Source organism: Trachinotus anak, unplaced genomic scaffold (assembly GCF_046630095.1).
Source record: "Trachinotus anak isolate AG129_WGS33_773 ecotype Australia unplaced genomic scaffold, CSIRO_AGI_Tana_v1 ptg000008l, whole genome shotgun sequence".
Lineage (NCBI taxonomy): Eukaryota > Metazoa > Chordata > Actinopteri > Carangiformes > Carangidae > Trachinotus > Trachinotus anak.
In genome coordinates, this window is record NW_027273859.1 from 11,685,276 (window position 1) to 11,701,000 (window position 15,725).

The window sequence follows — 15,725 nt, forward strand, 5'->3', positions numbered from 1 at the left end:
CTTTAAAGTGACATTTATGACACTCAAGTCATTTTTGTTTGCCGTTTTAAAAAAAATAACTAAACAGCCAGATAAAATATACGGCATGACCTTAATAAGATTTTAATGCAATTCTAAGTGCTTTATCGTCTGTCAGCCCAAACTAATGGCAGGCAGGCAATGGATGGGTATAAAGTATCAGCAGTCGGAGCCTGTGTGGGTGGGGGGGTGGGGCTGGGGGTGAAGGGGAGAGAGACAGGACAGTGGGGAGGTGAAGACAGCCTCTTGGGAGACTCAGATTACACTCTACTGGCTGGTCCAACACCTTGTGCCCAGTGTCGTCCTGACTCGTCTCCTCTTCATCTGCTCTGTCTCTATTTGAGTCAGCAGCATCTTACTTCAATACAACTCACTTTTCATTGTAACCTTGTCTCTTTTGCCTGATACTGAAAAATGAGGCTAAACTATACAAACCAAGAACTCATTTGTTGCTCTTTTATGTCTTCATTTTCCTGTTTAAATTCCTTGTCTCTTTCTGCCCCTCTGGCTTTTTCCTTCTCCTCTCATTCAACCTTTATTTCACAAAATGATGAGTGATGTTCCTGTTCCTATTATCTGTCCCCTTCATCATTCTGGCTGCTGCTGGTCTTAGCTTGGAGCTGTGACATTATGAGCAAGAGACTGCCTCTCTGTGTCTGTCCCTCTTCTTCTCTACCTCACATCCTATGTGACTCATCATTTTGACCAATGACAATATTTTCACATGTTGTTTTTCCCTAAATTGGTTACAGAGTTACTCTCAGAGACTCACTAACCTTTGGGATGTCTGCCAGGACCATTTTCATCAAAGTGTAATAACATCATCAACAATGCAATGACTGCTAGTCCTTTGAGGTACCCTGTGGAGTTGTCTCGTAAACACAAGATATTATGTTATATTATTGTATTAGTTAGTTACGTTTACATTCAGTGTTTCTCACAAGAACACATCGTCTGTTGTTGAGGCCTAGCAAAGATTTCTGAATATTTTTTTGGAATATTTTGAAACCTCATTGTTTGTCAATGATTTTTCTTAGCAGTCAGCCCAACCAACCACTGATCAGTTGCAGATGTGTGGTGCTTGCAGTGCTTGGTTTGTATACCATTTACTGTAAATAGACCATTTGATTTAACAGTAATCAATCCGTTTTTTTTGGCAGACATAGTTAGTAAACTACACTTGCTTCTGAATGTGTTTGACATTTTGTACTGACGTCAAAAACAACGAGATTTCAAGTGGAAAATTGTCTTCATCATGGTCGGCTTTTGCGCAGACTGGATAAAGTAAAGAGCACTGAAAGAGACACTAAACCATCTGTCTGTAGATGACAGCCAGCTGTTTGATCATGTTACATTATGTTGCACTAATATCAACTTCACACAGTGGTTATACATTATTGTACCATAAAATCTGCAACACAGAATTAAAAGCTCAGCTAATGTCATGAGCTTTGTATAATTTATTGACCTCCTCTCTGTCACGAACAATTTGTCGACAGGTCATAGGTAGTTTATCTTCCCATTTCCATGAGGATATGAAGAAATGTTAAGCTAATTTGTGTCATTAAGTCTGAAGCACTTTCCTGACACTGTGTATGTTTCTATACCGTATGTACAATTATTCACGACATTAGTTTTATCTGGATTACATCATGGGATAGCTAGCAGGGTACAGTCTATTGCCAGTGCAGCCTTGTCAGTCCAGTGCAAGTTTCCCTGGAACACTATTGATGAATAGAATGAAACAGGTTACATTCAATCTTTAACTCACTTTGTATAGCTGCGTAGATGTGTAGTAATTACAGTGTTCAGAATGTGCATTTCCTTCAGTTTTGCATAGGGTGCAAGCAGATTTGTTTGTGTGTCCATGGCCACCTATCTGCACCTGTGACAAGTGACCTGTTAAGAGCGATGTAAGTTGAATTAATGGTAGGGGTTTTCTAACCATCCACAGCAGACTCTGACCTTTCTGGACTCTGGAAGTTACACTATCATTTTTGCCAAATGTATGTTGTCCTAACAGCTGGTGACCCAATATACAATTCCATACACTTTACCCTATTTCCAGTAACAGAACACTAAACCGCAACAGTAAGCCACAGTCTCCTTCATCAGGGCTCTGCAATTAGCTCCTGCCTTGTCAGGTAGCTGTGAGACATGAAACAGTGAAGAGGAAATCCCTACAAGCTGCCAGTGGTAATGGCATTTATTTCTGAGGTGGTGGGATGTTTCAGTTACACATAACTCTAGACAGTATAACTGATTCACACAAACTTGGATATGCAGATGAAATATGTAGTAAGTTACCTATAAATAAATTCAATAAAAGTTCATTTATTTTTCATGTGCTTGGTCTGTATCCAACAAACATGACCTGTTACTTCCCTTGAGCTCTAACATATTAACCACTCATTACCTGCTTCAGTAGATAAAATAACTTGTGGGAACTCAGATCAAGAGTTTGTTTCATTTTGTCAGTTGCTGGCTTCCCTGTAATCTTATTTTATTATGACAGGCTCATACCTAAAGTATTTATAGCCAAGGTGTAATATACAGTATGTACTGGCATAAAGAAATCTGTTTAAAATATTACAATAGTCACCGTTGGCTGCTTAGTGCTTAGTACTTTCTAAACTCTCCATGGTAAAGCAGGCACCTTTTACCTAATTTTGTGGAGTCATCCAGTTTGTCATGAAGGACCTTATCAAAAGGCTGCTGACATTGTGAATGATAAACAAAGTGGGACCCTACAGTTGTCAAAGTCCCTGCTCTATTTTTGGAGTTTGACAGCTTGTCTTGGCAGACCTTTGTGTGCAGAGTGGCATGAACCTTGGAGGTTTAGAGAAGTGAAAACACAGTTTACCCTGAAACTGTTGAGGTCATTGGTGTTGGTGTTCTACCTTGTTGTTTGCACTGGTTTTCTAGGTTGGGTTTCACAGGATGTTTCCCAGTTGTTGCAATGTATGACACACATATTGGCATTATTCCTGTGTGGGTTAAATCTAAATTTGACAAATAACATTGAGATTTAGATGTAGTAATTAATTATGAATTTTCTGTTGATTTCCTGTGCTTGGCAAGCTACGACCACAAACAGTAGAGAGAGAGCGAGAGAGGGAGAGAGAGACATTGATAGAAGAGGGTCTATGATGCTCAGTTTGTTTTTAGCTTAGCCTCAGTCTTGAATCTCAGTGTTTTCCTGAGCATTTTTTTTTTTTAAATAAATGGAGTTTAAGATGATGGCAACAGCAGATGTTCTGCTGATGGGAAGGTCATTAGCTCACAAATAAAACATATTTTAAGCAACAAAACATGAAACACATGACAAACATACAGTACATAGATAAACACATACATACACACATTCCAGCACATTAATGTGAATATGCCACCAGACAAACACTCACACAAATAAAGGCATAGACAAATATTGTTCACATTATTGTCAAGAAAGGAGAGGCAGCTCCCAGATGTCACAGTTATGAAACACATGCATATGTTTGCATTAAAGAATTCACACACATACATAAGTATACACAGATGGCCAAATGTGCACATACCCACTCATTTATCCCATTCCAGCCTAAAGACACACACACTCACACACACGCACATACAGAAATAGAGCAACACGACATACAGCCTCAGACTTCAGCTCTTGGTCACTTTGAACTGTAGGGGTCACTGTAGCTCCACACCCAGAGCCAAGTTCAACAACAGATGTGAATGAAGTGCCTGATCAATGACTCCCCTGAGCTCTACTTCTTTTTATGACAAGACTGTGTTGGAGTGCACTCAAGAAGTCCTCCAGAGCAGTTTAATCTTAGCAGCTACAAAATTGCAAAACAGTTTACAGTTAAATTACAACTATAGGATTGAGCCAACGTCGTCTAAGCATGTCTCTAATTTAGTCTAACTCTGGTGTGGTAGCTAAGGAGGGCCTACTGAGACATTACACGGTGCATGATAGTACAGCTGTGACTCTGATTAAGTCTAAATTAGACTGTGAGGGCCCCGTGCGCAGTCTATAGTTGGTGTGTGGGTAGGAACAGCATGAATGGAGCATACGATATCAAACTTAATCAGAGTCTTCACATATTGATTGGCTTTGCAGCCACCCATTGACAGACACCAAGAGCTGCTACAGGTCAGCCAAATTGCACGGAAGGAATCTCTTCTGGATCGATCATCTGGACAGCAGTGGGTGAGCTGCTTTAGTGGTTCAGTGTAGGTTTCTGCAGGCTTTCTGGTCAATATGATTAGACGTGCCCTTATACACCTGATGATTAGCATGAAAGTACTACTTATCTGGAGTGACGCAACAAGTCACCGTAAAGAGACCTGTGTGCGTAAGTAACCTAATTGTTCATAGTTTTAACTGTGATGTAACTCACATGTCACTGATATAATCACATCAGCACAGATGTTAGAAAGACATGTTGCATGATGATGTACAGACCAACGCCCCCCTTTCCTCTCTCGCTGCCTCTGATTCTGAATCGATCACACATGAAAATGGATAAATGGCCTGTGCTACTGAGCGAATAAAAATCCTTAAAATTTGCAATGGAAGCTGCGAAACAAATAAACTTTCCCAGCAACATCTGTGAATATAGCTGAACATTGCTCATGTTTTCATGATTTTTTGCTGTGTGGCATTTCATTGACCCAGGATAACATAAAGTAACTGTGGTCAAACTATGGCAGTAGACTGTACAATTCTGTTTGTGGATTTTTGCACACCCACATCATGTATGCACTGCACATACTGAAGCACAAACGCAGTGTGTGTCTATGTGCTTCAGTATGTCAGCCTCATGATAGAGCAAAGTAGACCCATTGAGTGTGTGTGTTTAGGGAGCTGACCTTGCACAGCTGGCTACAGTGTTTTTATAGCTGTGCGTATGCACATGAATCCATGTGCGTGTGTGTCGTGCCTTGCAGCCCAAAGAGTCTTCTGTCTGGTCTCCAGACTGGTTCACACCAGATGTTGAGGAAGGAAATTCAAGAGGCTTCTTGAAAGTAGCCCCATTGTGATCGAAAACAGCTGCAGGTTTCCAGCAGCAGACACTCTTTGACTGAAGTGTGAATTGGGGAAAAGAGTGGAGGCCTGCTGGAACGCAGCTAAATGTGCTTCATGTGGGTGGTGCTGCTGAGTTTGTCTGTATGCAGGAGGCAGTATGACCACTGGATACGTATGAGCGTAGTATGAGCAGTGTAGGAGATGCAGCAACAGCAAAAATAACATTGGGAGTAAACTCTATCTACATGTCCTCTCACTAAAGAAAAACTGATTATAATGAGCCATACTCCATTATATTTAGTCTGCACAAGTCATGCAACAGAAATACATATAGTGTTATATAGCTTTATACAAAAATCTTAGAATGTTCTGACTCCACAAAAAACGAGTCTGGGGTTTTCCTTGGTTTCTGTATTCCCTAGACTGAAAACAGTGACATTAATGACACTGTAAACTTGTTGAGAATGTTTGAGCTTGTTTTAGCTGCCTCATACTCTTCAAAGTACTGACAGGCCCCTATTACTGTGTCACACAGGATCACACTGAAACTCTGAAACCTGCAGGCTCTCAGCTTGTCGTTTACTCTGGGAATATATCAGTCATTCCCAGAATGTGTGGTAAAGGGTTTTGATATCATCCCTCCATGTTTCACACAAGCACATAGACACACTATTACTGTATTGCGGTAATGTGTGTGCTCACGTAAGCAAATGCAGATAAAGTGTGGAGATTGTTTGGATGTGAAACAGACCAAAGGGGGGTGGGTGTTTATTTGCAAACAGCTGGCTCAGCAAGTAAGCCTCAGCCCAAGGTTCAACCCAAAACACCTGTGAACTTTACTTCTACACTCTGACCTTAAGCGACTTGACATGCATTTAAAAAAACACTTGAGATAGCTGCACATTATCACGCATGCAGAGTATGTTGGTGAACTCTCCAGTGAGGCTCAACATGTCAAAAATATTGTAACGGAGACCAAAGACTTAAATGTTGCTCTCACTTTAACAACATTAATTTTTCATTTTTTAGATTGCATGTCGCTCACACTGGGTTGATATGTTTTTTTATATTTTTATTTTAACAACCTCACACATCTTGTCAGCAAATGTTAGACCCCTTTACTTATCTCTCCTTCTTCTCCAAACACACTGGCCCACTAACCCAGCTATAAGCCATCCCCATGTGACCTGTTTCTTGCAACTGGCTGTCCCGTGTGCTTCAGCACATAAACAACACACACACATAAAGTGCGAGGCTGCAGCACGTGAGGAGACTGATGATGTTTGCACATACTGAATAATGTAAAGCAAGAAAAAATGGCACTGAATGGCACTGAAACTAATACTGGTACAAGTCACATAATCAAAGCAGGCATAACTGTAATTAATTAGATATATAATTCTGTATATTTTAGCTCCCTTTACTAAGGCTGCTCAAATAGTCTGAATGTCTCAGATGTGGATGAGGAGAGGCGGTGTGATTGATCGTGATGAGAGGACTGAAGCGGCTTGATTGGAAGGAATTGCTTCAGTGAGAGAATGATGTGAAAATGGATTGAGGGTGGAATGATAATCTCATATTTCTCTTTCTCCCCTTCTTTTGCTTTATCTCTTTCTGAACAAAGGCATAAGAGGAAACACCCAGGGTGCAGGCTGAGGCTGGAACCAGCTAGATCAGACCGGTAGCTGTTAGAGAGAAGGGGGAGGTGAAGGAGAAGGGAGGAGAAGGAGGAGGAGGGGGCGATGAAATGAAGGGCAGTAGAAGGAAAAGATGGGATGAGGGAGGCTGGAGGAGGGGAGAGGTGTAGGTTAAGTGTTTTGGACACGAGTCTAGATGGATAGTCTGGCAGGCAGACAGCTAATGCCCCATTCCCTCAGTGATGTAATGCATCAGGCAGATACTATTTTTAGCCACACTGGTACACTAGCTACCTTAGCATCAGCACACAGGGCTATCGATCAGCAGCAAAACGCACTGTTTATTATTTTCCCGCTGTGCCATTCGGTGTTTGGTGCATTTCTCTGATCTCTTTTGTTAAGCTTTATAAGTAAATGACAATGTGCTACTTGTTGGAACTTTATTTTGTTTTGTACTGTACCGTAATTTGATTTCTCTTTGACTGATCCATCCTCTAAATGTTTCTGTTTTCTTTCTTTTTCATCTTGATGAGGCTGTTTGACGTTAAGCCAGTTTGCTGTCAGCTTCTGTATCATTTACCACTGCTGAGCTAAGGTTGGGAAACCAGCATTTTGTTTCTTTCAGACCTGCTTATCATATCAAAGTGAGGTTAAATCTTTTCTGTGGATAAGCAGAATCACTCCCAAGGCAGGAAGAGATCTAGAACAAAAACAACAACTCTGAGCAGACAGTCTCCGGGGTGCTTCAGGGCCATAAAACAAAGGGGAGCTCTGTGATTGGACATTTAGGCAGGGAGATGGACCAATAGTTCAGGCTTAAGGTCTTGGGCCTGGTGACAAGGCCACATTCTCTTGGAGGGGAGCTGCTTTGTTTTCAACTTTTTATAAGTATTCTCAAAGGCCTTTTCATGGCCACTGCTTCCCTCAGTAATCTCCCTTTCTAATGTCTTATTTCACCTCTCTCTGTCTCATTTGCTCTTCTGCAATTTCCTGGGTGCTGTCAACAAAATCACATCCAAGTGAGACAGCATCTTGATATGTAATCTTTGTACAATGGGGTAATAGATTAACAGCATTCGGGCGTTATGTATGTGAGCTTTGGTAGTTTTACCAGACATGAGAGCACGCAAGCATGCTCATAACACACACTACGCCGACATGTATTTAGAGTCCAGCAGCACCTCCCAGTCTCTGCTTTGAATAAGTCTGTAGCCTGAGGGTCTAGACAGGTCGACTCCTAGTGTCTTACACAAAAGAGAAGGGGGCCTGGGGACAAAGGACAGAGGAGTAGATATTGCTCTGATAAGCTCCACATCCGCACCTGTCACCTCCCCACCCTACCAACCCAACCCTGTGGCAGGTCATCAGTGCTACAGTGCTTACATGTACCTGTCTTATTTTCACAATGGACTGAACAATGGCGACAGTTGTAATCATGACCTCCATACCTACTTAGCTAACCTCAGCTAATAGGCTTCTACCAAGGCCATACCAATCTCAGCTCGGTAACATGGTTTGCTGCTGACTTTACATTTCTTTCAAAGCCCCAGAGTTTGACCTTAACTCAGATTTCTCTTTTAGCTGTCTTCTCTCTTCAATAAGGCCCGAGAAGCAGGTATAGGAACTACACCATCAAAGAATAAAGGGATTTTTTTTTCATTAGATTTGTCAAAGGATGCCACTTCATCCTTACAGGTGACACTGAGAGGTGGTTGTCACAGTTAATTAGTTCATGGAGTTTGCGTGTCAGAGCTGATAAACTATACAGCCACTGACAACTGACAACAAGGATCAGTCTGCTCCGTCATAAAACCTGATTGACTCCCCTTTGCCCACATCCTACCCCCCTTTCTTCTGTTTCATCTTAAAGTTTGTGGTGTGTGTTTTGTGACATAAAGCAGTTCTAGAGTCTGTACAAAGTGTAATTAGCCCGAGGAAGGGGAGTAATTTCCTTACCTCTGTCACACCCTATTTCTGGCAGTCATTTCAAAATAGAAATATCATTTACTAGTGTAGTTTCATTAAGTGGTTTCAGTTAATGCCAGATTACAGATTACTGGAAGTTTGGTCTGATTTCTTCCACTGAAATCTGTTCAAAGGATTTATTTGGTATTGACATCTGGCACAGATGCCTGGTAATGTGAGTAATTTACAGCTAAAATCTGATCCCTCACAAGGAACCTCCACACTGCTGCTACTGCAGTGGAAGTGGAAGTTCTTTTAAAGCTTCTATGGACTTTCTAACCCTAAACTTAACATAACATCAAATGACATCTTTAACATCTTTTAGCCAGACACAGATAGATTAACATAAGCTTTACTGCCTTGGTACACACTATGTAAAGTAATAAACAGCCCAGAGGAGGATAATTTCCCTGTGTTTATTTGAAGGCTTGTTTCTATCCTCCCATGTAAATTGTCTCCCATGACAGTCTGGGTGTTTCTAGACAGATAAAACTTCCCTTCACTACACACTGTCCCAGAGAATTGTCCTGCAGCTTGAGCCAAACTACACAGTGTGTGTGTATGTGTCTATATATTTGTTCTACTTACCTCTCTTCTAATATCACTTTGAAGAAAACAAACTGTGTAAAAATATTTTAAGTCCAAAGTGATTGAAATTACTTGTGGTTTTATTTACAGTTTTATGGTTTTATTGAAACCATATAACATGAAGTGTGATATATTAACCAGACTCGAGTCAACAATGACAATCGAGTAATATGTAATAGACATAAAAGTAATAAAAAGGCAGATCAAGTTCCAGAGTGTGTTTACCTGTCAATGTGAATGCTAATTTTAGGACCTTTTGAAAAGACAAATGGCAACCAGACTAGCTCTAAACAAATAAAATCTTCATGGAATCCAACCTTTTACATGTTTACTCACCCAGCCTGGTTCACTGGATGAGTTTACCTGGTTTCTGTCCTAAATCAAGTCGCTCCTAGCTTAGAGCAATTTAGGACATAAACCCAAATACTCATGCACATCTGGGGGTCAGCCACCTGTTAGAGAGTCTGTTCACACCACTGCACACAAGAACTCTAAGCCCTTTGCCCTCCTTTCCCCACAAGGCCATTTTTCTCTACCTGTTATGTCATCATTTCACCACAGGTCAGTAGTTTCAGTGGTTCAGTAGATATCCCTGTGGCTATTAGTGTTTGTCACGAAAGGCGATAGTAGATGTGTGGATGCATTGCTGTGCCACGTAAATGTTTCAATATTCACAATATTGTTGTGCTGTAGATGTAGCCCAATCTAATTTAAATCAATTCAAATAATCATTAAAGGAGATTAGCCAAGCCAAAGTGTTACTAGCCCCTAACACACCCACTGATAATTTATCCCTCTCCAATTCCATGTGTCCTTTGCGTGCACACAGCCACAAGAATACCTAAACTGCACTGCCGCCCTCCTCTTGCATGCCACATTTGACTGTGCCCTATGCTTGATTTCACAAAATTAGAGCCTTTTGTGTTATACAAACATGCATGCGAGTCCTGCATGTTTACTTATGAGTATGTGTCTAGTGTCCTACGGTTTATTTAGCGTCTCCTGCTCTGTAGTTGCCCCATTGTTTTGCTTTCGAGAAGATAGATGGTGTGTCACACTGTGCCTTTGGCCAAATGAGGCTGACGCTCTGCCAAAAACACACAAGCCCGCCGTATAATCTTTGTTCCTGTAAGCTACCTGAACAGCTTCTCCACTGAGGCACAATTCCAGGCAGTTCAGGCATGAATTTCCTTCCTGTGCCATCCCTCCCACTCACACCCTACAGGGTTTGGAGCATAGATGGGAAAGTGACTCATGATTCTTGTGTTTTGCACTGACTTTTCCCCTTACTCAACAGGAGGATGCAGACAGGGTTAGTGAGAGCTGGAAAATCCAAGAATGGTTATTTAAGTTTTTCCTGATGGGTTTTCAAAATGTCCCAATGGGTTTTCTTACATTTCAAAATGTCAGAAAATAGGACAGAGGAAAAAGTACCAGAAAATAAACACCCCAGGAAAACGTCTGTGGAGAAATAAAATTTGCATAATGACTACATTGACATCACCCCACTCAAACAGGCAGGATTAATGGTGCCTACCGAATATAACCTGCATGTCTGTGTATGAGTGTGGGAAACAGGTAATGTCACAGCTCACCGTACCTATTTACCTGGTTACTATAGCGACTGTTGTGCTAAGCAAATTAGCCAGAACCATAGGATATACGTTAGCGTCAGGACCATTTGTTGCATATGTTATCGCAAATGACTGTAACAGAGATACATGTTGGACAGAAACCTTCTTTTTTATCTGAAGCTGTGACTGCTACTGTATGTCTCTGACTGCTGAGTGTAATGAATATGATGTAAGTAACATTTGTCACCGATTTATCACTCTCCCTCACATCCCTCGGCTCCTGCACAGTTCCATTCACCCTCTTTCTGATCCATGGCATTGGCAACAGGCCAACAAGCTGCAGGTTATGTAACAATCGCCCAGCTGCATTGGCACCGTACTCTGTCAGTGCCAGAGGTTAATGAAGCTCTCTGATGGACAGCAGAAAATACTGCTGCCCTCATGGGTTTTCCACACAGTCATGCCTCCAATGTCACAAATTGAATTTTGGCCCTGGTGCATTCCCGCCAACAAAACTCTCTCTTCCTTTCCCTCCTGCTTTCTCTCTCTGTCTCTCTCCCCCTCTCTCTCTCATCTGCAGTGCTCTTCCATTATTTTTGTTTAATGCAACACTCACACATTTGTACAAATCTTTGCGTGTGCAGAATGATTCGTAGGAACATATTTGTCAGTGTTGTTTACATTGTTGTCTTTATTTTGGCTCCCACCTGCATAGTTTGCTGCATGGTGATGTAACAGGTCTGCAGGATAGGATGTCTCTCTTTGGGAGGGGGGCTATCTGAATCTGGCTGTCTCCTTTAAAAATGCATAGACTATAAAACAAGCAGTAAATTGCCTCATGCGCAGTGTGACCTGCTGACACTGCAAAGAGTTCTGCACCTGCATGTGTGCAAGTGTGCCAGGTTGTCACACAAAATGTTCTTATGTTCTCTAAAAAGAACAAATTGTGAACATACCACATAAACTGCCATAAAAACTTTCTGCTGCTGCTGCTGCTTCCTCTGTGAAAGGCTCATTAACACACAGTGATAAGAATGGCAACTATTTCTGAATTTGTTTTTTGTTTTTTTTTCCGTTTCTCTACAGATCTGTTTCCTGGTGTCAGCTTTCCGTGGCCGAATGTTTTCAGAGGACAGTTGTGCTGCTCTGGCACTCTTCTCTCACTATTTCCACCTCAGTCAGTTCTTTTGGATGCTCATACAGGTAATACCGGGTGAACAAACACCAAACACACTTGAGTAAAAGCTGCAAAAACACTTCAGCTCCTTATGGCATTAAACCTAAATATTTACAGACAATAAATAGCATACACATAAATTATAAAGACAGGTGTGAATAATAAAATTGTGATCGATGATTCTTTCTTTTGCTAACATGAGCAGGGATATTGCTCTGTTTCTGCTTATTTTCCTGGAAAAAGATATGAGGAGAAGACTGTTAAACTGCTTCACTGTTATCACTGTGTAAAGCTGTGTCTGTGGAGTCTGCAAACCTCAACAATGAAGTCTGTTCAGTAGGCTTTAATCACACAGTGGGCCACAGTGTTGAACAGTAACACAAGAAGGTAAATAAAGTCTGTTGGCCAAAGATAAAGTGTACGGGAGATTTAGTGTTTTATGATCTTATTGTTTTTCCAGTTATTTCCTTATTATAGTTTGTTGCAGTCAATAACAAAGGTATTTCTTGAAGCGGTATCACCCTTTTTTCACATCAAATATATTTTTAATGAAGGGCACTTGTAAGTAAAATCTCCTTTCGTCCTCCAGCTCCTTTTTCCTCATGACTTGGTATAAACAGGGTTCCTATTCTTTCTTTCGTTCCTTACGTGAAGCATGTGTTTTTTACATAATAAGTAATGGAACTTCATTCCTACACCACGTGGGCCTAAGCAAGTTTTCATTAGGGGGCGAGATGAAGGTACCACAGTGCCTCATGACATGATCTTTGACCTTAGACTGGTACCACTTAGTAACACCTCACCATAGCAGCCCCTAACCCCTCCTTCTTGACCATCTGGCCTCTATTTCATGTTGCTCTCCCTTTTGTGTCGTAACTGCCAAGAACAAAGCCACTCAAGCAAAGTCCTGACTTCAGGTTATTAAGGCTTGATTTACCCTGGCATCCACAGTCTAAGCGACATGAAAAACTGAACTTTTCTTTACTTCTTAAACACCAAAATATTAGACTAATTTTTTCCGTTCTATGTTGATACAGCTGTAAACATACATTAGATCCATGCCACACAAAAAGCAAAAGAAAAGAAAATGATTTATAGCTGGCAGTGTAAATCTCACTAAGCCAATTTTAATCCTTCAGAGAGGCTATAGATGACTTCTGACCTGCTGCGAGGGTACAGGAATGTGGTGAACATAGGCGAGAGTACTTTTTCGTCTGCTCTAGGGAGGACCACAGCCTCAGGGATAGACCCTTTACCTCAGTTGATCCCTTTCTTCCTAATCCTGCCCTGTAGAACCATGAACTTTTTTCTAATTGAAACAATTGCTTGTTCCTCTTGTTTATTTGTTTAGGATTTGTAAAAACCTTTAGCCTGATTAAACATTTGATTTGGGTTAGGAAACCATAAGGAATAACTTCATTTAAGAAATTACTGCGAAGTAACTTAAATTTAAAGGGTGGTGACTGACTGTGTTATGAAAACTGTAATGAAAGCTCAGGCCCAAATAATAATCACATTTTGAAGTGGGAAATGTGATCCATTGTTGTCATAATTCTAAAAGTCAAATCTCTTTAGGCTGTGTGTCCAACCATGAGCCAGATAATAAGAATGTGTGCAAGTTATTCATGATGGGGTAAAAATGTGTTCCACCACATAAACATGGGGTTCCATATTCAATCAGTATGTGCTGGCCTAGACCAGTATCCCCAGGAGACCTGTCCCAAATTGAACTTTGTCATTTCCCCCCTTTTCCGCTTGTTGTCCTCTTTTGTAAGTCTCTCATTGTTTCTGTGATTCTTAAATCTTTTACACCTTGTGACGTTTGTTAGTGAACATAATCTTTGTTTATGTAGTGGATATAACCTCTCCTGGCACATACGTTATTATTGGTGGAGAATTATAAGATTATCCCTTTGAATAAGCTAATGAAGCCTGATCACAATAGGGTTATACTGGGACCAAACAGCACCGTACGTGCTGAATGCATGTATGTTTTCTTTGCAGGATGTTTATAGATGACCTCTGAGATGTAAAAAGGGATAAAGGCTAAAGGCCAAAGTATGGTTGTAGAGCTGATATCATCTAGCGGAGGAAACATAAACTGAGTCACCTCAGAAGGAGTTCAAATGGCAGGAAAGATGTAGCTTTGAGACAATGTACATAGTATTTTCTGGTATTTATTCAGAATTACTTACATAGATTTACTTTTTCTTTAAATGTCCTTGTTCTTTAACACTAGTGGTGTAACGATTCTGAGACTAAGAACAAAACCACAATACAAACGTCCACAACATCGTGTCATGATCCCCCACCACACCACCACCAACCCAAACCTGCTGCTACTGCTGCAGCTGCAGCATGTTGAGCTCTCATTACATTACTAATGTAACACACATGTAAATCACAATTTTATTCTATTTAATGTTAGGCCAAGCTGAATATTTTGTAAATACTGCACTTTTTTTTCTTCCCACTGCATGTGTTGTGACTATTTTGAAAAAATAAAACAAAATAACAAGGTTCAGGCATAACCTGAACCTTGGGTTTGGAGACCCCCAGTGCCATTACACCCCATGCCAAAAAAAACTCTAATCATCTCTTTATTATCAACAGTTATAGTAGCTGAGCTTTGAAAAAGGTATTTAAAGCTATTTAAAGTGAAAAAATCTACCAATCAGAACGCAGCTTTAAATCGGCCAATCAGAAGCCTACTGTAAATCAACCAATCAGAAGCCAGCTTTAAATCGGCAAATCAGAATCCAGCTTTGAAAAAAATCGACCAATCAAGACGCAACTTTAAATAGACCAATCAGAAGCCAGCTTTAAATCAACCAATCAGTCAGGTAGCTGCTTTCAGCTGCTTCAAATTGACAGAATGCGACCCACCAATGTCTCGGTATTGACCCTGTTATGTCTCACAGTTCATTTCCCCCCCCTATCAGGTAGCTGCTTTCAGCTAAGTGGATGATATGAGTGGGCGCCAGCAAACCATCTCAGACCATGAAGAAGACTTAAATCAATAACTGCAGTGTGTGTGGGTGTGTGTGTGTATGTGTGGATGTGCAACTATACGCTGACATAATGCCAGAAACCAGCCAATAATTTAATCACTATCCAGACCAGCTTTTTCTCAACTGTAGAGGCTCGCAATGGCAACCTCAGCTTATTGAGAAGCTGCATAATATTACATAACAATACTGTACGGCTCCTAGCCAGGAAAGACCTACTAAAGTCTTGGCTGCACAGTGTTTTTCGTCTGTCTTTCCCTGTGATAGTTAGCCAGACAAACCACCTGCCAGGGTGACATAACTTTGTAGTTAGACAATACCTGCCAGTGTTTTACTTGTAGACAAATATATTTCATTATGAGCCAGCCCTTTAAACAATCACCATCATGATAAGGCAAAAGCATAACCAATCATTGAGCCAAAGAGTCAGTAAGCATATCACTCCCAGGCTGCAGTATCAACAGTCAGTGAGAGACGCAGCCAGTGCAGCAGCAACAGCTCGGCACAGTTACCCATAATCCATTTACTGTCTCTGGGTGGCTCCAGCCTGCTCACAGCCAAGGAAAGGCAGTTCTTGACTGACATCACACTATTGCCTCAGGGCAGTGCAGTCAAGCTGCTACACAACCGGAGTACAGTTGTGTGTATTAGTGTTTGTCTGTTTGTTTTTATTCTTGTGTGCTTGTGCATCAGTGTTTGTTGCATCAGTGTTTATGGTTATGGAGAGAGAGAGGT

At 41.0% G+C, this 15,725-nt stretch overlaps 1 protein-coding gene across 2 annotated transcripts in view; it reads left to right on the forward strand.

The window, feature by feature from the left end:
• Positions 1 to 15,725, forward strand: part of adgrv1 (adhesion G protein-coupled receptor V1) — a 108,582-nt gene that overhangs the window by 66,256 nt on the left and 26,601 nt on the right. For both annotated transcript variants that reach the window (XM_071482616.1, XM_071482617.1), the window contains one exon: positions 11,892 to 12,008. In XM_071482616.1, coding sequence (XP_071338717.1) covers positions 11,892 to 12,008 — 117 coding nt within the window. The remainder of the gene's footprint in view (positions 1 to 11,891; positions 12,009 to 15,725) is intronic.